General features: G+C 41.4%; 1 protein-coding gene across 1 annotated transcript in view; it reads right to left on the reverse strand.

The window, feature by feature from the left end:
* LOC308233928 (cilia- and flagella-associated protein 58) overlaps positions 1 to 22,383 on the reverse strand; it is a gene marked incomplete at its 3' end in the record, with an annotated part of 141,880 nt that overhangs the window by 69,046 nt on the left and 50,451 nt on the right. Inside the window, exons 4-9 of the mRNA XM_080640934.1 lie at positions 13,272 to 13,553; positions 11,087 to 11,235; positions 7,166 to 7,322; positions 5,769 to 5,963; positions 2,959 to 3,096; positions 855 to 1,014 (exon numbers count right to left, since the gene is read on the reverse strand). Of these exons, the coding sequence (XP_080497060.1) occupies positions 855 to 1,014; positions 2,959 to 3,096; positions 5,769 to 5,963; positions 7,166 to 7,322; positions 11,087 to 11,235; positions 13,272 to 13,553 (1,081 nt within the window). The remainder of the gene's footprint in view (positions 1 to 854; positions 1,015 to 2,958; positions 3,097 to 5,768; positions 5,964 to 7,165; positions 7,323 to 11,086; positions 11,236 to 13,271; positions 13,554 to 22,383) is intronic.

Here is a 22,383-nt window from a genome sequence, read left to right on the forward strand (position 1 = left end):
ACATATTCTGGTATAGTTGGAATTCAGACCCGTTCCTCTGCCTCCAAGTCCAGAGCTTTTTCAGACACCCCAAATTTGATTAGTTTCCCCTATTTTCAATTACATTCTTTTCAGAATGATATCCTAGTCTGTCAGATTACTATATACGTAGTAATATATCTAGATAATAATAGATGACATTGAGTAAGCACTTATTATGTGCTAGGCACTTGGCCCCACATGTTGTATGTTTATTAGTTCATTTCATCCCCCAAGACCTAAATATGGTGGAGGTGGGATCTGAACCCAGGCAGACGTGACTCCAGAGTTTATATCCATAGTGATTTTTCTGTACTAGATGTCCTTCCATGGCACTTAAATTTTGCCTCCACAGGCCAATGGGAGAGCTGGTAGAACAAGTGTTTGCCAGATGGTAAAGTACTAACAGAGAAAAGAAATTAGAAGCCATTTACTTTCGTCCCACTCATCCTTGGTACAGTATTGCCTCAAATATTGCTGATGGGGGACATTCATTTTCATTTATCCCCTATCTTCAGTAAGAAAGGGACTAATGCTAAAGGTCATGTAAAACCCAAACTTAACAGTATAGATGTCACTTACTCCATGATAAATACTGAGCAATACTTTGGGCTGGATTGACAGTGTACCAAGATCGTCTGCTGAAGAATTTTTAAGGAATTCCTAATGATGTCCCCTCCATATTGCCCACCCACCAGTTTGAACGTTGTTTTGCTGATTTCACTTGGCATGGCTTGTGTTTGTACATACGGAGCCCTGAGCTGCCAAATGACATTAGTCACCAATGAAATGTCTATAAATGTATTTTAAAAAGGACAAAATCATCCTTGGTTTACCTCTCTCTAATCCCAAGATCTGATTTTTTAGAGTGTCCTTGTGCTGTTCTACTTCCGCCTTTTGGTCTTCAATCTGGTGTAATTTCTTATGGATTTGCTCCCTGACTTTGTTGAGCTTCCCGATGTCAGTGCGCATCTGATGAACTTCTTCCTCTTTGGCCTGTAATTAGTGAGAGAGAATTAACCAGGGGGACATTTGGTAAATAAAGGGTGACTGGATGATGGTAAACTCAGAACCAATAAGAGGAAATTCTTCCTATGTCAGTGTGAAGTTACTCTATTGGACTAAATCAAAACACACACTGTTTGGTTTTGAGGGAAATAGAAAAACTCTATTCTCTGAATAAAATATGTGGCTATATAAGGTAAAAATAATAAAAATTCAGATTAAACCTGATGTCCCAAGGCACCACTAAATGCTGAGCTGTGTGTATCATAAATGTGTGGATTTTGTGTACAGATGCTATATTCGATTAGCAGTTTTCACAGATTCACAAAGTGATCTCTCTCAGAAGGTTATTAACATGCCATAAAGTATTCAAATATTCGTTTGTACCCACATGGCCACAGCAGTGCAATTACATCCACGAGATGAGGGGGCCTCCGTCCTCAGAGCATGGTAGCCAATGGGTGTATATTCAGACAGGTGGACAGGGCAACATTAAAAGGTAAATCTACATAATGCCCAACGGTACCAAACAATAAGTCTAGCAAAGGAAAGCACCAAATTTTTGTCTATGGGCTTCAAGTTTTATGAATTTTTTTTACATTCAAATTAAATTCATTTTTCAAAATTTTGTCATTTTTAGAAATTACTGGGAAAGCAACCAGTGACACTTCTGCAAATAAAGGTTGGGAATTATCCCCAGGTCTTGCCACTGAAGAGACTGAACCTAGCTGGGCAAGTTATCCTCAGGTTATTGGGAGAAGTTGAAGGCCTTCGGTTCAGGATTCCTTAACAAAAATCTATCATCTTTCAAGGTGCCCCAGTCGTGTTATCAAAAGAGAGAATTAATGGCATAAGTACTTTTACTTTAAGTTCACCTTAGGGGCTAATATATTATTTTGCCTTAAGTAGTCGTTTCATTTCTGCTTTAACTTATAGCATTCTCATAGAGAATGCTTTAGAGTCAAACCATTCTGGACTGTTTTTAAATGTTCCTCAGCCTCAGGACCTACAGGGTCCAAATTAACTGACCTAAATCCCCTTTCAATTGCAATAATAAGGTGTTCTAATTCAATAATTATGCATCCAGACCCCATAGTCAGATTTCAGAAAAATCCTGGAGACCTCTAAGACTGCATACAAAACAAGTTACAAGATGTGAAATGTGTGTGTGCACGTGAGTGTGTGTGTGTGTGTGTGTGTGTGTGTGTGTGTGTGTGTGTGCGCCTGTTCATATACTTTTGTTCTCAGAAGGGCCTGTGATGCAGAAACTGTATAATTCATTACTCGAATCTAAGTATTACTTTTGATCGGTCACTCCTTTTATAACCAATATTCTAACAACATAATGGGGTTTATAAAGTTTTCAAAATTTTCTGTTCTATTAAGCATGTAGGCATAACATATGTACCCAGCATAAAGTTATTGTCCAAACTTAACTTGCAAGCACTCTTCAGGAGAAGGGGAGGAAGAACGGGAGCCCTGTCTTAAAATTTGTATTGGACAGAGTGAATATCATGCTTCTACAATCCTAGAAGTAAATACCTAATAGAATCAGTTCATCCCCCACCCTGCTCATTCTACCTTCTCCACACAAGTAATAAAATGCAATCTGACTTATTTGCTATTCGCTCATGTAAATGGTTTCTAGCTCTCGGCAACTGGTGACTTGCAAGGCTAAGTTACAGAGATGAACAGCTGAGCTCACTTTGAAAAGCATTTGCATAATCATATGATCAATAATCAGGTTTGTAATTTTATAAGTAAGAATGGAACTTATCACATGTCTGCTTCCAGGCACAAAGCAATCACGGTAGGCTAGCACCTGTCTGATGCATCAAGGCTAATTCAGGTTATAGAACCAAGAGCTCCGACCGCACAGCAAACATATAAAGAAGGAGGGAGTGCTAGGCAACTGATGTGTCACTTGATGGTTACTTTGAGCTCCAATGCCTTCTGCTGGTTTTCCTGGGATAGCTGCTCGCAAACCAACGTGTGTTGTTCGTTCTCTTGCTGAAGTTTAGCATTTCTCATCTGAAACTGCTCCAGTTCCTTTGCAGCTCTCTCGTTCAATATCTGAAAGAGGTAGAATGGGCTGGTTAATTTTTTTTATCTGATTACAATATCTGTGTCTCCACACAGGAAGCCCCACTATTTTTGTCTTTGTAGAAATGGTTCTTTATCCCCGTGAAAGCTCTAACGCACTCAAAAATGATGAATGTTACTGGTAAATGGAAGAGGAAAATGATGCCTTATAATGAATAACACAGAGAGGACCTTTTTTTTATTTCTGAGAGCCTTGGGAAGTCTTGCTCACAGGTGGTGGATAAATATTTTAATACCATTCGGCAGGCTTCGCATACACAACAATTGCTATAATCTTTGCAAATGAGCTAGGGATTCAAACGAGTTTTATCTGCGGTGAGGCTCCGAAGCTACCTCTTCAGAAGCAAATCCTGCATTAACATGCCTACTACCTTTTCTGGAACAGAACCATTCACTAACACCAACACAATTCGCCTTTAATCCAACTTAAGTCAAAACGGTGGAACAGCAGTGGGCTGGTTTCTATCAGCCTACTTCAGTGTCAGCTGGCTTTTCCTCTTACACACCTTGACTGTAGGTTTTATAAAAAGAGAGGATTAGATTTTAGGGTGCCGTTTCTATTGGGAGAAAATTGGGGAGATGGAAGGATATCAAATCGCCTGAAGGACAAAAAGAGAAAGACAATGTATTTAGCTGACCTTTAACAACGTGACCGTTAGAGGCACGCTCCCCACACAATTGAAAATCCACATGTAACTTTTGACTCCCCAAAAACTTAACTACAGTTGTCCCTCAGTATCCACTAGGGATTGGTTTCAGGACCCCCTAGAATACCAACATCATGGATGCTCAAGTCCCTCATATAAAACGGCACCAAGCAATGCATACAGTTAGCCCACTTCAGCTGAGGATTCTCAACTGCAGTGTCCTAACTGCAGATCAGAAACACTATTTTTGATCCAAGGTTTGTTGAATCTGCATATGTGAAACCAGCAGGTAAGGAGGGCCAACTGTATATTGAAAAACATCTGCATCTAAATGGACCCATGCAGTTCAAACCCATGTAGTTCAAGGGTCAGTAAAGGTTTCATGTAAGCAAGAGTTAAACATGAAAAGAATCCATCCAATTTCCCATCAACAGGGACTAAATAAGATATAGCCGGCTATGCTAAAAATAAAACTGTTTTACAGGAGTCCTGGATATTGCTATACAAAGCACTATAGTTTTTATCATGATGTCCAAAATTCTCTCGGATTTCACAATCAAAGAAGTCTCATATTTTTCTTGAGGATTCTATATACTGTTTATTATCTATTTTATTTCTGGCTCTATATAAAATAAATAAAGCAACTGACAAAGAAATGTGTTCTAATATCTATTTTTTAAATAGAAAAATGCTATATGGCTTGACAATTCTTTGGAAACTTCCTCAGAGAAAATATTTTCAATAAATGACTTTTTTTCAATTACATGAACTGCTTCTTTAAGAAATGAGAAATGACAGACTAGAATTATTGCTAAGTTACCTTAAACCACTATTACAGAGGAAATGTTACCAATAAATAGTATCTTATTTAAAGTGTGTAAAGACTGAGTTTGGTTCCCTAAACTTGAACCTTAAAAATAAACCTGTTAAAAATAAGCCATGTTATATTCGCACAATGGAATATTATACAGCTATGAGAGTGAGTGCTCTATGAGCTCTGTCTAATAGGACTTTCTGCCCTCATATAAATATTCTCTACCTGTGCTACCCATTATGGTATCTACTAGTCACATCTGGATCTTGAGCACCTGAAATGGTGCTAGTAAAACCCCAGGAACTGAATTTTTTATTGTATTAAATATTAAAACAAATTTAAATAGCCACATGTTGCTAATGGTTACCATATTGGACAACACAAGTCTATAACTATGTGGCAATGACATGAATGAATCTCACAGACCAATATGGAGAAAAGGAAGATAGACATAAAAAAGTATATCCTGTATGATTTCATTTCATAGTACAAAAACAAGCCAATTCTGATCTCTGCTTAGAATTCGGAATAGAGGTGATCTCTGGGGGAGAACATGACTAGGAGGGGGCCTAAGGGGAATACTGGAGTACTGTTTCTTGGGATGAGTGCAGATGAACAAGTGGAGAAAATTGATCAAGCTGTACACTTGTGACTTATACACTTTTCTATGGTTATTATACATTAAGAAAAGATGGTCCTGGCCAGTGTGGCTCAGTTGGTTGAGCGCTGTCCTATACACTGAAAGGTCACCAGTTCAATTCCTGATCAGGGCACATACTCAGGTTGCGGGTTGGATCCCGGGTCGGGGTGGGAACAGAAGGCAACCAATCAATATTTTTCTCTCACATCTATGTGTTTTCTCTCTCTCTCTCTCTCTCTCTCTCTCTCTCTCTCTCTCTCTGCGCCCGCTCCCTTCCTCTCTTTCTCAAAAATAAATTAAAATATATTTTTTAAAATTAAAGGTTAAAAAGAAATTAATCTGTTGGAGCTGGGGAAAAAAAAAGGAGGGCATATATCTACCTATAAGAGCTATTCAAAGGGCTCAGCGTCTTACTACCAGCAACTACAGTGAAGGGAATTTGCTGCTTTCCAAAGAAAATACAAAATGCCCCAACGGACCATGAACCAAGGTGCTGTTCTTGTTTTTGCGAGAACCCCCATGCAGCCCGCACCCCACGCACCTTCTGCTCCTTCAGCTGCTGCTCCAGCCTCTGCAGCTCCTCCTTGCTCTTCTGCACATACTGCTGCAGGGCCTTGATCTCCGTCTGCCTGGTGTCCATGTCCGTCTGAATCTGCTTGAGCTCTTTCTCCAATTTGTCCTTCTTCCGAGTCTCCCTCAAAGCTTCATTCTGACGTTGCTGGATTTCTTGTTGGAACTACAGGCACAGAATGGACAGGGAGGAAAGACATGAATCCCTCCCCAGGACAGGTCTCAACTAGCCAAGCTTCTCCCTCTCCCAGGGCAGTCACTTTGTAGTAGCATTTCCCTATAGGTCAGTCACCTTTGAGCCCTAATGTAAAAACATCTCAAGAATATTCTGTTTTGCCCAGCCAGCATGCCTCAGTGGTTGAGCGTCAACCTATGAACCATGAGGTCACGGTTCGATTCCTGGTCAGGGCACATGCCCAGGTTGCAGGCTCAATCCCCCAGTAGGGGGCATGCAGGAGGCAGCCATTCAATGATTCTCTCTCATCATTGATGTTTCTATCTCTCTCTCCCTCACCCTTCCTCTCTGAAATCAATAAAAACAAGTTTAAAAAAAAAAAGAAGTGGGATGGGTAGGGGCTGGGAGCTGGGAGGAAGGGGGAAAAGATGGGGAAATGGGAAATATATGTAATACTATCAACAATAAAAAATATATTTAAAAAAAAAGAAAATTCCGTTTTGTTTTTCAGAGCCTTGACACTAAATATCCACCTTGATGGTGGAAACAAATCCACAAAGAAGGTATAAATCGAATTAAATATGGAAGGCCAGAATCTAGAAAAGATAACATGGAAGGAGCTCATCCAATTCTCCATCTATGGGAACTAAATTAAATGTAGCCAACTACCCTAAATGTGAAATCATTTTGTACATGAGTACTGGATATTGCTAAAGAAAGCACTAGAGCTTTATCATGGTGTCCAAATTCTATGAAGGCCTTTCTCTTATCTCATGATCAAAAGTCTCATGTTTTTCTCCTAGAGTTGTGATTTGTGTATTATCTATTTGACTTCTGGCTTAATGTAAAAGTGTTCAGAAGGGTCCAGCCAGATGGCTTCCTTACAATGGAAAAGGATCAAGGGCACTACTTTCAGCATCTCCAGATGTAGGGCACCCTGGCCTTCACCAGGGACAGTTTCTTGGGCCAGAACTGTAAGCAGTGCCCTGACTTAGTGGCTTCTCAGACAATGCTGAGAAGAGTGGATCCAATAGAACCACTCCTACAAGAACAAACCAAAGAAACAAGCAGAACAGTGGATGCCACCGTAGGACAGGGGAGGGGGGGATGTGAGAGAGGGAGACTGGGGAAAGACAAAAACTTCCTTCTGGAAGGTAACGGTCCTTCATCACGCCCTCCTTGGCAGAGCTGACCTGATTGATGGCGTGCTCTGCCTCGTCTCGGCTTCGCTCTGCTTCCTGCTGATGTTCAGTGGTCTGAGCTAAGGACTCTCGTAATTTCACCACTTCTGACAAGAGCTGGTCTCGTTCCTTTGTCACTTCTTCTTTGAACTTCAGTAAATCTCGGATACTAAAAGAGAAGAACACAGGAGTCAGACTAAACAGCCATCTGCTCATGAGGCCTCCTTATCATCCTCTGAGCTCATTTTCATGAAAAAGACTCTAGATCAGTGGTTCTCAACCTTTCTAATGTCGCGACCCTTTAATACAGTTCCTCATGTTGTGGTGACCCCTAACCATAAAATTATTTTCATTGCTACTTCACAACTGTAATTTTGCTACTGTTATGAATCGTAATATAAATATCTGTGTTTTCCGATGGTCTTAGGCGACGCTGCTAGCGGTTCTCAACCTGTGAGTCATGACCCACAGGTTGAGAACTACTGCTGTAGAGCCTAAGACCATTGGAAAACACAGATATTTACATTACAATTCATAACTAGCAAAATTACAGTTATGAAGTAGCAACGAAAATAATTTTATGGTTGGGGGTCACCACAACAAGAGGAACTGGATTAAAGGGTTGCGGCATTAGAAAGGTTGAGAACCATTGCTCTAGAACAGCCGTGGGCAAACTACAGCCCGCAGGCCGGATCCGGCCCGTTCGGCTGTTCTATCCGGCCCGCGGAGCCGAAAGAGCGGAGGGTTCTCTTGCTCTCCCTTCCGCTCCTTTACTTTGAATTTATATTAGTTCACACAAACACTCCATCCATGCTTTTGTTCCAGCCCTCCGGTCCAGTTTAAGAACCCATTGTGGCCCTCGAGTCAAAAAGTTTGCCCACCCCAGCTCTAGAATCAGTGGTGGGCAAACCACGGCTTGTGAGCCACATGTGGCTCGCAAGCCATGGTTTGCCGCTCTGTTGACTAATGAGTTTGCCAACCACTGCTCTAGATCAAGGATGGACACTATTCAGGTGTGAAAGGGAAAGATCTTCACACCCTGACATGGGAGTTGTTTGTGAGTTGTTAACTCAAAAAGTGCCAATAATACCATGCATAATGTAATCTCTTTTCTTATATTTAAGAAATTACAGTGTCCAGGGAAGGCAGGGGAGATTAGGTGGGTGGGAAGAGATTAATCATATAACTTATATTCATATATGCATAACCCATGGACACAGATAATAGTGTGAAGGCCTGGAGTGGGAGATGGGGGCAGGCTAAAAGGGGTCAGTGGGGAAAAAAGGGGGACATCTATAATACTTTCAACAATAAAGATAAATTTGAAAAAATTTTTAATTAAAAATAAGAAAAAAGAACTGATGAATAAGTACTCAATATGATAGTGATTAAAATTTTTATGATTAAATTTATTAGAAATAATAAAAAAAGAAATTAAAAAAGTGTCTGTGTGTGTGTGTGTGTATTTGTTTTACAGGGATTTAGACACCAACTAGTAGCTTATCTCTGAAAAGTGGAATTTAGTGTGGAAGAGTTGGGGGGATGAAGTAAAGATCATCCATATCTCTGTATTATTTTGAATTTGTTGCAATAAGACTATAATTGCTATTGTTAACTCTTGTAATTAACCCTAAAAAGTTATGAATTTAGGAAACTATTCATTTAATATATTCCCTAGAGGTTTATGATTACAGCTATAAAGTCTAAAGTAAAGCAAAAACAAGCAAATAACACACATTGCCATTTTTCTATCACTCAGCCACAGAGTATAGTTTCTCCCAAAGAAATGCAACACATATCAAATGTTTCCAACAACAAAATTTGGAAAATCATTCATGATGCCAGTATTTAAAGAGTATGTGATAATATTTGTTTATTTGAATTGTAAACCAGTTACTTCCACATTTCAAAAACCATTACATATAATTTGTCATGACTTTCTGCAGAATTAGCATTTTGAAAGTAGAAAACTATGTCTGATATGACTTGTGCAACAGAATTAGACTAAAGCAAGGCAGCCACTTTAGAGCTGAGAAAGCAGAGGCCCTTGCAGCTGACAGTCATCAAAGGACTATTCCAAACACAATAATTTGATGTTTTTTTACCAACAGCTTTGATATAACATAAAACCACATTGAAACTCTTCTCCAGAAACAAAACCTCAAATCCTAAGGTTACTATGCAGAGAGAAACTACACCTGAGTGCACTACTGAAGATAAAATCTGGGCCAGTTTCTTCAATTTCCCTCCTCAACCAGGTGCCACTTCTCATTAAAATGCCTCCTAACTGAATCAGTTCCCTCACATTGCTCTTCAGTAGCTGCTCTGATTATGCTTGACTTCTTTAATTAAAAGGTATTAAATAGTTTATATGATTAAATATTAAATACGATGGATACCATATCTTCTGTTTTTCTAGTCCCTCCCCCAATACCTACACTTAGAACTATTATCTATCCACATTGGATAAATGAATCTAGAAAGCATAAGAAATCTAGATGGCAGTTAGGTTTGGTTAAAGATGCCTAAGAAAGTGCATGTTCATTCCTGATTAATGCAAGGTTTTGCATGGCATGCACAGGGCTAGACCCCTGAAGGGAAGGTAAAGATGTCTTACATCGAGGGGTTCACAGCCTAGCAGGCGTCCTCAAACTACGGCCTGCGGGCCACATGCGGCCCGCTGAGGACATTTATCCGGCCCGCCGGGTGCCGCTGCCTGTCCTGCTTAGCAGCCAACTTGTCCCGGGCCCACAGTGCGCATAGGAATTTGTTCAGAGTTTTTTTTTTAAACTATAGTCCGGCCCTCCAACGGTCTGAGGGACAGTGAACTGGCCCCCTGTTTAAAAAGTTTGAGGACCCCTGGTCTAATGGGTACAGAAGCACATCAACAACTAATTTCAATTCAATGTGATCAGTGCCATACTCGAGGTAGATGAAGATCCTATGGAAAAAGTGACTCTTCTGCTTGGTCATTGAGTCTGGGGGTGGGAGGGGAATTGGAACAGAGATGCTGATGGCCATGAAGTTAAGACAGTGTTTGAGATGGGTCTTGAAGGATGCATAGTTGAGTACTGCGTGGAGAAGGGAAGAAAAAGCATTCCTGGCATAGAAAACAACATGTTCAAAGGTATGGAGGCAAGTAAGCACGGTGTTGCTGGACATGAGTCGAGCCAGCCTTACCGGGGCACATCTATGAAGAGCCCCAGAAAAACATGTTCAAGATTTTAGGTTTTATCCTTTAGGAATGGATCGATTTTTAAAGGTGTCTATGCTGGAGATGGAAGCATGCACGTACATGTTTCAGCATCATAAACCTGGCATGTGGCAGATGGTAAAGAAGAGAGATGTCTCCTTGAAGGCAGGGAAACCAGCTAGGAGTCTACTACCAAGTCCAGCAGGGGAAGCGAGGTCCAAACCAAGGCAGCAGCACTGGAGATAGGGGGGAGGGAAAGACTGAATCAACAAGACCAAGTTTTAAGGGAAGAAGGAGTGGCAAGGGTGAAGAGTAACTCTGTTTTCTGGCCAAGAACCTGAGAAGCTAGAAGGATGGTGCTGCCACTAATTGGGGAGAAGTGGGGAGGGGTGTGGTACATGCGAGGAGCTGGAAATTAAGAGCCAAAAAGCAGCCAGTTCCTTCCACACACGTTTGAAAGAAATAAACCTAAAATCTTTATTCATTTTGAAACTGTAGTGCTGATTCTTAGAGACCCAGAAGTTTAATATAATCATAAATTAGGAGTTTTGTATAAGGAGAAAGGGAGTATTAAAAAGAAAAAATAGCAATAGACAGAAAACAATCTCTAGGAAACGAGAAAAAGAGAGAGAGACAGTCTTATATCATGTTCAAAGTGACACTGGCAAACCGCAGGCTGTCTGTTGAAGGAGTCCTCTACAAAAGCAAATCCAACATATATCAAGAAGGCTATGACCTACTTGCTATCCTGGTCCATTGTCAGTCCAGACCCTTGCTCGACTAGTTTGGTTAAGTTCACGATTTCCTCTTTCAGGGCAAGAATTGTCTCCTTCGCCTTCTGCTCTTTATCATAGGCTGCGTCCACCATCTTCCAGGCCTTTTCAATTTCCTAGATGGGCCACAGGACATCAGTGAGAAAAATCAAACATAGGGTTCCAGATGCAAGGTGAACTGGGTAAAACAGAATAATAAAACCACTACAATCCAGTAGTCATTTATGGGGAAAGAAGATTATATAGTATACATTGTGCTTAACATTTGTATTGAGTTACTGAATTATTCAACATGAGCTAATCCATGCTGAACACCAGTTTTTAAGGGGGTACTGGAAAAGGGTATTTTTTTCTTGTGTTGGTGAGTGTGGATACAAAACTCACACACTTCAAGGGTGGCTATAATAGGAGGATGTTTCTAATAAAAATGTTAAGATATGAAAGCTTATGTGCTTTCCAAGTCCAGATTTTTTTAATAAGCTTTATCACATAAAGAATGATCTTGGATCTAAGCCCTAACTGTGAAGCTCCTGATAGATTCTGAATTTTAAAAGATATGTTTTGTCCTTAGGTTCCGAGTGAATCCTAATGGCCATGTGAGCTTTAGAACAAGTCATAGCAAAGTGGTCTTCGCTGTGATCTAATTGTACACAACAGCCTTGGTAATTCCCATTTCCAGAAACTCAAGCCCAGGCCTCTTCATCAAATGCTTATAGAGAAAGAACAAAACCCACAGCAATGACTCATGTAGCTTTGGCTTCCTTACTATTATGAAATGCATGGTTGAATATTAACATAAATACTTAAAAGTGAATTACAGCCTTCAAATAAATGACCAAAGCATAGTAAATATTGCAACAGTCTTGATTTTTACCCTGCCACTTAATTTTCTTGCAAAATTTCATCCATTGGTATGTGAATCCTTTATACAGGTAAGAACCTGTTGGCTTAAGGTAAAAAATATTCCACTTTCATGTTGACAAGGAATAAAATGAGTGGTAGAAAGTATTTAATTTAATTTAATAAATTCATGCTATTACAACAGAAAGAGATGGCCCTTAGGCTACAATTCAGTGATTTAAAACAAAGTGTCAGTTTATTGGGACACGTTTTTCTATAGCAACCATATGTACTATTTTTAGCAAAACAAATGAAGAATATTTAAATGAAAATATGATTATATGAAGATTTGTCCAAATCAACTTCACTAATTGGATTTTAAGCAATTCATGACTTCCATTTCCAGTTTTTAAATTTACAATAAAAAGTGTGTGTGTTTTCATTATAAAATGAATTGGAGCCTTCTTTATGTTGATTTTTCAGCAAAGAGAAGGAAATGACAATAGGGAGAAAATAACACTTCAAAAAAAGTTGTTTCTAAGAAAACATGTCATATTTTGCACTAGTCTTGGAAATTTATTTGAAGTGGCTGACGTTTAATTTCATGACATCAAGGGAATTTCTTAAAAGTTTGTGAATTTTTTCTCATCACTAGGGTTTTAATTATAAATTAAGATGCCTTAACCTCTTATCACCCTGAAATCAACATGGAACATTTATGTTTTACCTTCAAAATAATGCAACATGCTTCAGGATGGAAAAGAAAGTGTAAGACAAAGCCAGACCAAATCCCTGTTCTCCCATTATGAGGAACTGGGAGGATCAAGGCAGAAGCAAAGAGATGCTAAGAGAAAATATGAACATTACTATTTGAGTATTTTCAAGCTATTATCTCCTAAAACAGTAAGAAACAAAAAAGTAAAAATATGAAAATATATTTAACAAGCTATCATTATGAGATATTTAATTACTCATCTTGTATCAAACAAGACATAGACATGCTAAGATCCCGAATATTGCTCTTACTTATCTCATTCTTTTGGCTAGCCCAATATTTCTTCGAAACCAAGCCACTGAAGTTTTACATTATTTTCTGAACAGTAAAACTCATCCAGCCTAATTATTTTCTTTGAAAATGAACATTATTCCCTAGGCTTAATGAATACATAAATCATGTAAATTTTACCTTAATAACTCATTTACTACCAGCCCAGAGCTGTCAATATGATGAAAAGATGATGTTTTAAATACAGGATGCATTTACATACAGGACGCAGCTCTCCACTGATTTCCTCTCTAGAAGATCACTGACCTTTTTCAAGGATGCAATGGTGGTCTGGTCATCCTGAGAGAGCTTCAGGGCAGTGGCGACCTTCGCGGAATTAACCACAATCTCCGCATTCAGTTCTCTGCATTTGGCCATCAGACGCTTTTCATTTTCATAAGACTTTTTCATGACAGCATGAAGCTTCTCATATTCAACCCTAAATTTCTCCAGACTTTTGTCTCCTAAAAGTTCATTGAGAACCTCCTGAAAATCCCTTTCGATTTCTTCAAATGCAGTTTCTTCCAGCACTGTTTTGTCACTCTTTTCCTGTACAGAAGAGCAGGGATGAGAATAAATATTGCAACATTTACACCAGGCGTCCTCAAACTACGGGCCCGCGGGCCACATGCGGCCTCCCCGAGGACATTTATCCGGCCCGCCGGGTGCCGCTGCCTGTCCTGCTTAGCAGCCGACTCGTCCCAGGCCCGCAGTGCGCATAGGAATTTGTTCATAGTTTTTTTTTTAAACTATACGGTCTGAGGGACAGTGAACTGGCCCCCTGTTTAAAAAGTTTGAGGACCCCTGATTTACACCAAGACTATTCAGAAATTGCTGTGAATATCCATGAATAAAAGGCCTTCAGACAAGCCAATTAAAAGCCCTGACAATTAGAACATTTAAGACTATATGTCGCCGAAACCGGTTTGGCTCAGTGGATAGAGCGTCGGCCTGCGGACTGAGAGGTCCCGGGTTCGATTCCGGTCAAGGGCATGTACCTTGGTTGCGGGCACATCCCTAGTGGGAGGTGTGCAGGAGGCAGCTGATCGATGTTTCTCTCTCATCGATGTTTCTAGCTCTCTATCCCTCTCCCTTCCTCTCTGTAAAATATCAATAAAATATATTAAAAAAAACAAAAAAACTATATGTCGAGAAGGGAAAAACTACATGATGTTCATCCCCTGATGCTATACAGGGGTGGGCAAAAGTAGGTTTACATTTGTACGTACACAAAACACAGAGTTTATTCCTGTATTATTATTTATTAATTATTGTACTATTTCTTTGTATAACAATTGTAAACCTACTTTTGCCCAACCCCCCTGTATATAATATTTCCTACTATATGGTGTTGTTACGGATTGGATTAAATAAGATAATTCACGTTCAACACTTAGCCAAGTGACTGGCAAACAGTAGGCACTCAACAAGTTTTTATAGCTGTTACGATGAATTTTTATAGCTGTACCAAACCCTGATCTGTTTTCCTTTCATCCTACTTCTTATTAGCCCTCAGGATTGCAGAGGGAGTCCACAGCATGTTGGGGTCAAACATAGGAAGATTTTGGTATAAATACCATGAAATAACACATACTCACAGTGAAACCCATAAGAAATATGCAATGTCTCCTACAAGATATTCCATCATTTTTATCCCTTAAGAAAATTAAGTCGTCTCTACAAGCATACCGAAATGCTCCCTGTGCAATGTTCATGGGCCTTTTCCATGATTATCTAGACAACAAGTTCTTAAAACTATCAGCCCAGATACACAAATGTGATTCAAGCAAGTCTGGCTATGGCTTAGATGAGAACTCAGGAGTTAGTTATATAGGATTTCTTATTTCCCCAGTGTATGGGCTGAATCGTGTCCCCCACCACCACAAAGTTATGTTGAAGCTCTAACCCCAGTACTTATTAATCTAACCTTATCTGGAAATAAAAGTCATTGCATATATAATTAGTTAGGTTGAGATTATACTGGAGGAGGGTGTATCCTAACCCAGGTGTCCTTATAAAAGGAGGGTGAGTGGATTATAACTTTGTGGGGTAATGGATGTTAACCAAACTTACTGTGGTAATCATTTGGAAGTATATACATGTATCAAATCACTATACTGTATACCTAAAACAAATATAATGTTACATATCAATTGTATCTCAATAAAAACCAGTGGATGGGGTGTGGATTTGGACACAGACACACACAGGAAAATGCCATGTGAAGACAGAGGCAGAGATTAGACTAATGCAGCTCCAAGCCAAGGCAACTCTACATATTTTTGGTTTTCAAAAACATTTGTACCCTTGATTAATTTCTAAAGATGGCATGCAAGCAAAACAGAGCCCACATCTTAAAATAGATTTCTGAGTTACAAGCATATCTATAACATTTCATGTAACAATGTTAGTACTAATGTTAAATTCAACAGAAGTTTTCTTCCTGACTAAAAACAGATTATTGCAAAGATCACAACTCAGCAATTCCACAAAGGAGGAAAAAGCCATATTAAGGAAATATGGAGCTGCTGCTGCTCTGTGCTTTCCCCTTGTTGATGCTAAACATGAGCACACACAAAAATTCATCATGGCAATGTTCTCAGCTCCATCCCTGTAAATGGTATTAATGTCAACACTTGATCACCAGCCTAATGATTTAATGGCAGACCAGGTTTTCCCTGTATACCTGGCCCTTAGCACAGGAGTAGGAAAATATCAGAGAAAGAAAAGTTTTAAAGAAACTTGGATGAACAAAAGAAATGTGTTCATATTTCTATTTTTAAAATATACTATTAAAAGAAAAGCAAAAATTGTCTCTTGACTGTGACCAACAACCCGTTGGCATATAAAGCTATCGATTTTGGAAGCATGGTTTCAACAGTAACTAATCAGAGAGGAACTGTATTGCTCCTTCATTCAACACCTATCTATTGAGTGTTTACTATCTGCCAGGCACTGTTCTAGGTGCTGGGAATACCCATTAGTGGGGAAAAGGAAAAGGGAAAGAGAGCCACAATGAAAAATGAGGCCAGAGTGGGAATTAAGACTTAGGAAAGCAGAGGTAAGAAAAACTTTGAGTTCAAGTGAGAAGAAAAATAGAAAGAATAAGGGGAGATAATGATAGGAAAGGAAGACTGGTAAATAATTATTTCATAGTATTGGTATCTGGGGCTAATGTATGGAAAATGAAGAAGAGTGAAATAAACCAATGACTAGTGGGGGCAGAGGAAATACTCAAAAGCAAGTAATAGGAGGAAAAGGGAGAATTAGAAGGAATGGGAGGAGAAGTTGGGAAGAAAAGAAATATGAATAAGTGTGAGTAGTGGGGAAAAGAAATGTGGCCCTGGCAGTATGGATATAAGAGAGACAAGAGGTGATGGAGCCCAGGCAGTGAGGAAGATAGAGGGTATGAAAGAGATTGTATGATGAGGAGAGGGAACTCTTGGCCACGGAAGATGGAGTTTAGAAGGGGAGATTAGACGTGGAGGACATGGAATGCTGAGAGTATGTGAATGGTGTGGAGGAGACACGAGAACCAACAGGGGTGGACGTATGATGGTGGTAACAGGAGCTGGGACCAGGGCTGGCCTCATGGGTGGGAGACGTATGCAGTTGCATAGGGCCCCTTGCTCAGACTGGCCCCAACCCCCAGTTTACTACTCTACTGTCTCATGTTGAAATTCTTAATAAATTTTAACAAGGAGCTCTAAATGTTCATTTTTCATTGAGCCCCACAAATTCTGTAGCTGATCCTGAATGGGACTGACCATGTGATGGGTGAAATGGGGGAGAGCTCGGATAGGGCCACGAAGGATTCTGGTAGGGCCCTAGTGGACCCGGACTATGAATGGCAAGTGATGACAGGGACCAGCCATCGAAGTTATAAACGAGGGTGCTAATGGACAGACAGCTGTCTTTAAAGGGTTGCAGAGATTACCCCTCATCAGTGAGGCTGAAGATGGGGTGTGCTACAATGTTGGGGGGTGAATAAAGGCTACAAGATCATAACACAATGGCCAAGGATAACACGGGGCAGTGGTGATGGGCTGAAGCACTTAATGAAGATGTGTCACAGAAGGTGATCAGTTGATAGGGAATCATGGTGTGTAGGTATACAAGGGTCAGTGAATAGGGGTGACAGTAGGTATCTCCTAAGCCTTCTTGTAGGTCCCATCAGTCCGTGACACATCAATATGTCTATGTGTCTCTCTCTTGCTGCTCAAACTGTAGGAGTGGGTGCCTGTCGTGCATTTCCTACCGCGCCTAGCACAGCGCCAGTGTAATAGTTGGAGGTGTGTGTGGGGGGGGGGGGGGGCGGGGGGAGACAGAGAGGAGGGGGACCCACCCAATTGAAGGAGGGGCAGGAGGTAATGGGGCCAGAGCCAACTGGGACAGGGGGGTGGGGTGAGGTTAGGATATTAATGGGGAAAATATTAGAATCCGTGGGTCTGACAGAGGATAAGTCGACAGTAGGAGAGGAACAAGGGATGAGGGGTCGAGCGAGAGCCGACGGAGGGGGGCGCTGACTCCTGACCTCGGCCATCCTGACGCTCTCTGCGGGGAGCCTCAGAGGCTGCTGCGGAGGTGGCAGAAACCCGGCGGGACTCTGAGGAAAGGGCTGTGCACTGGCCCCAGCGTCTAAAACCGCGCCACGTTATTTCTACTTCCGGCGGGGGGGGCGGGGGCGGGCGGCGCCCGCAGACGCTGGGGCGTCTTCCCGTCGCCTGGTAACCGCCACGCTCTCTCAGGGCGCCCCTGAGGCTCTCACCGGGGCAACGTGCTTCCTAGAAATATGCAAATCTCCTAAATGGGGCGGGACCAAGGAAATAAGGGGGCGGTGCCTCTGAGAAGCTAGGAGTCCCAAGGTGTGCACGGAAGTTAGAAATTGCCAAGAGGAAGGAGAGAGCGAATGGCTGGAGGCAACGGAGAAAGAGGACTGGGGAGGGACCGGAGCCGGCAAAGGAGAGCCCAAAGACTAACGCTTATGAGGAAATGTGGACCAGACGGTTCTGGAGGGGGAAGGGCGGGCAGCCACCCTCCGTGACAGAGACTCTGTCAGGGGGACAAGAAATCATCTCAAGTCGAGTCAATTCCACTCCTTAGGAAGCAGTTACTGTGTGTAAAACACTGGCAGGAAAAACGAAGATAGAGAAACTACGGGCTCTGCCTTTAAAGAGTTTGGTCACTAGTGTGAGAAAAAATAGGGTGCAGAGTTCAAGACACCCTGGGAAAACGTATTTGAAACCACATCGTGAAAATCTGCTCTTCTCTCAAGATACCTCTCTCCCCCCCCCCCCCCCCCCTCTCTCTCTCTCTCTCTCTCTCTCTCTCCATGAATCATGCAAGACCCCTCTAGTTCTACTTTTCCCCCTTTATTCCCATCCTACCCTCATCCTCAGCCCCTTGGCATTCATGCTACTGTGCTGGGCTATGTAATTGAAGTATGTATACCATTTTTATTAGTGCATTTGTCAGTGTTTGATAATGGTATCAGACTTCAGGGTTCATCTTATTTTCTACTTTTTTCACTGAACATTCTTTTTCAGGATCTATCCCTGTTGCAGTTGGTGTTGTCATCCCAGTTCATTGCTTCTGATTGCTGCATAGGACCCTGTATTGGACACTCACACATTTCACTTTTACCTCCCAAGTGATGGATACCAAGGCTGCCTCCGCATCTCTAATACCACCAACAAACAATGCAGCGATGATTGTCTGTGGTCCTTTATAGATCTGTGTGCCAGTTCCTCTGAAATATAGACCTAGGAGTGAGATTGTTACAGTCATAGGGAATGCACAGGGTCATAGCATTCGCTTATGCAACTTGTCCTGCATAGAGACACCCAGCCAGGCCAGCGGGGGCTGAAAAGCAGTCCCTACTCTCTCCCCTGTAATGTGCCCTGCTGGAGGAAGATGTCTCCTTTTCTTCCCAAAAGAGCTCTGTTCTCTAGTCAAGTCATGAACCTAGAAGGCTGACTACTCAGAAGTTATGCCTGTTTCAAATTCACCTGCCCAGTGGTGAGCTCCATTTTCCAATGCCACAAAGTTGTCTAGTAGCTTGATGGAGGCCTGAGTACTTACTTCATCAAATACTGCTAGATTGCACACCACAATTGCTGCCCTCCACTCTAGTGTAAGGGTTTCTGTCCCCCACTCCCATCCTTGCCGGCATGAGGTAGTTACTTACTTAAAAATTCATATACTGTTTACTAAGTGCCAGATACTATTCTAAGTGCCTTATAAATACTGACTCATCTAATTAGCCAATTTCTTAAATTTTCTGTCAATATTGAATAGCATCAACACATTTTTAATTAGCATTTCTCTAACTACTAGTGATATTGAGCATCCTATATAATAATCCTATGTAATAAAAGGGTAAAATGCAAATAGACCAAACAGTGGAACAACCGGTCACTATGACGCACGCTGACCACCAGGGGGGAAGAACACGGGAGCACCACTCAGCCAGAAGCCAGGCTCATGGATCATGGCTCATGGCTGGCAAGCGGGCCTAAGCCATCAGTCGGACATCCCCCGAGGGCTCCCGGACTGGTAAAGGGAGCATGCCAGGCTAAGGGACCTCTAGTTTCTTTATATATATGCATAAGCCACTTGGGATTCCCTTTTTGTGAACTGTCTATTTATAGCCTTTGCCTGTTTTTATATTGGTCTTTTTCTTTTTTATTTGCCAGAGGCCTTTGTAAAGTCTGGACATTAATCTGCTTTCAAAGACAGGACATTTTGTCTGTGATGTCCTTTGTAGAACAATGATCCTTAATTTTGTAACCGTTTCTTAATATTTTTTAATTTTTACTCGCGGCCCAGTGCACAAAATTCATACACGGGTAGGGTCCCTAGCATCTGCCCATTGCCAGCCAGGGCCTCCCTTCCCCCGCTGCCTGCTGCCGCCATCCCTGGACTGAGGGGGAGGGGCTGTGGGCAGTTGGCCGGTGGCCCTGCCCCCTGGTCGAACTCCCGGTCAAACTCCTGGTGAAGGGGACAATTTGCATATTAGGCTTTTATTATATAGGATATGCTTTTTCAGTGTGATTTAAAAATATCTTCAAGGTCATCAAGATATTCTCTGTCATTTTCTTCTATTAGCTTCATAATTTTACTTTTTCATATTCAGTTCTCTAATCCATCTAGGGTTCATCTTTGTATATGTGTGAGACAAGGATTTGATTTGATTTTTCTCAATGGAGCGAGCCAATTTTTCTACATCTTGGTTCCTAAATACACCTGGGTCTGTCCTGAGATCTCTGGTTTGTTCCTCTGTCAGTACCAGGGTTTTGTAGCTAGTTGTCATGGTTAAAGGGCAAGGCCTCCATCCTGACTTCTTTGGTCAAAATTGCATTAGCTGTTCATGAACCTTTACCATCCCATATAATTTTTTTTTGATGTTGTTCAAGTTCCTCATGAGAAATTTTACTTGGAAATCATTGAATTTATGAATTAATGTTGGAAAAATTAACATTTATAGAATGGTATTTTATTCATGAACTGAGACTGCTTATCTGGTGGACAAACAGAACAAAATATGGCTGAGGCATCGTGTGCATGGAGGTGATGGGAGAGGTATCAAATGAAGCTGAAGAAGCAGGCTGAACCAAACTGTAAGCCATGCTAATAGGAATGAGGTGGAGCTTGGCAGGTATCAGATCTCGGGTTACTTGTATGTTTACAGGAAACCTGACAACACATTGGGACCGCCAGCTGTGGGACCACCATGATCTAGAGGGACTCCATAACATTCCTAAAGGGTCATAACATCAGAGTGACCTAGCCATCCATTTATTATACTTATTGTGGGGCTCTGTGTCTTCTGGTTTCCTAGTTATTTCTTAAAGGACCATTGCACAAGCAGGTGGCCTGCCGAGGCAACAGTAATCCAATCCAGAAAACACTCTTTTTTAAGTACCTGTTACATAGAAGGCACAGGCAGGCACAAAAACCACAGAGGTGACTAAGGCAGAGTCACTTCCCTGTCCACTGGGAGAAAGGAAGAAAGAGAAGTCTGCAATTCTAACACAATGTGATGTTATCATTTAGAACATGCCATCTCAACAGAGAGCACACAGGTGCTCAGAAAATCTAGACACTGATAATTGAGAGCATTACTTATAAGGCGGGGAAAGAAAGACCCGAGCATGGGAAATCAGGGAACCACAGGAGGTTGAAAGGAATGTGACATGTTCAACTCACAGGAAGGATATGTATGTGGACATAAACATGGATGAATGAATAGATGAGAGCATGGGTGGTTGGACAAATTAATATATGCTGACGAGAGAAAATGCTTCACTTCTGATTTTTCAGGTTACTGAAAAACTCTCCAACCTGCTCCCTTTTGTTGTTGTAATACAAAGGAACACTAGGTGGCATCATAGTACCAAAAGTCCTCACCTTTTAGAGCCTCTAGGAATAGCACACCCACCAAGATTGGGTCCGCTAAGTTAGACAAAGAAAAAGTGCTTCTATCAATTTCATTTCTCATTACAGCCACTGAACTTATTTACTGAGCACCTACTATGTTCCCAGGCCTATGCTGCACACTGTGCAGGCTATGAAGGAGTTGAAAGGATCTCCTCCCTAAAGGAGCACAAGGAGAAGCCAAACATGCATGCCATCTTTCCCACACACAAAAAGATTTTAAAACAGTCCAAGGCAGGATGTAATAAGCACTGAAATGAAGATGTCAAGACATACTATCCAATGTAATCTGACCCCTTTGACCTTCTGGTGCATTCCTACTGCTCCTTGTCACACTGAATTCCTCAATTTCTCATATGTCCTGTTCTTTCCCACTACTTGAAATTCACAAACGCTGAGCTCTCTGTCTAGAATACTCAACCCTCCCTCTTCACCTGGCTGATGCCCATGCATCCTTCCTACAAATCTTCCTTCCTCAGGGAGACCTTTCCTGACCAACCCCCCAACACCAGACTATCTTTTCAAGTACCATGTGTTCCATTCAACCATCCCACAATGGTAATTAATTATGTATTCATGGAAATGGTTGTTTAATATCTGTCTTCTCTACCAGGCTGTCAAACAACAAGAAGACAAAGATCACATGTGCCTTGTTCAGCCCTGTCTCCACTGGTGTTATGGGCTGAATGGCATCCCCCTAAAATTCATATGTTGAAGCCCTAACCCCTGCCTCACCGCCCCCGCCCCCCCAAGTACATCAGAATGTGACTGTTTGGAGATAGGGTCTTTAAAGAAGTGTTTAAGTTAAAGTGAGGCCATTTGGGTGATGTAATTAGGTTCTTACATCAGTCCTAATCCAATCTGACTGATGTAAGAAGAGGACATTTGGACATACAAAGAGACACCAGGGAAGTACACACACAGAGGAATGACACAACGAGAA

Source organism: Plecotus auritus, assembly GCF_963455305.1.
Source record: "Plecotus auritus genome assembly, chromosome: 9".
NCBI classification, from domain to species: Eukaryota; Metazoa; Chordata; class Mammalia; order Chiroptera; family Vespertilionidae; genus Plecotus; species Plecotus auritus.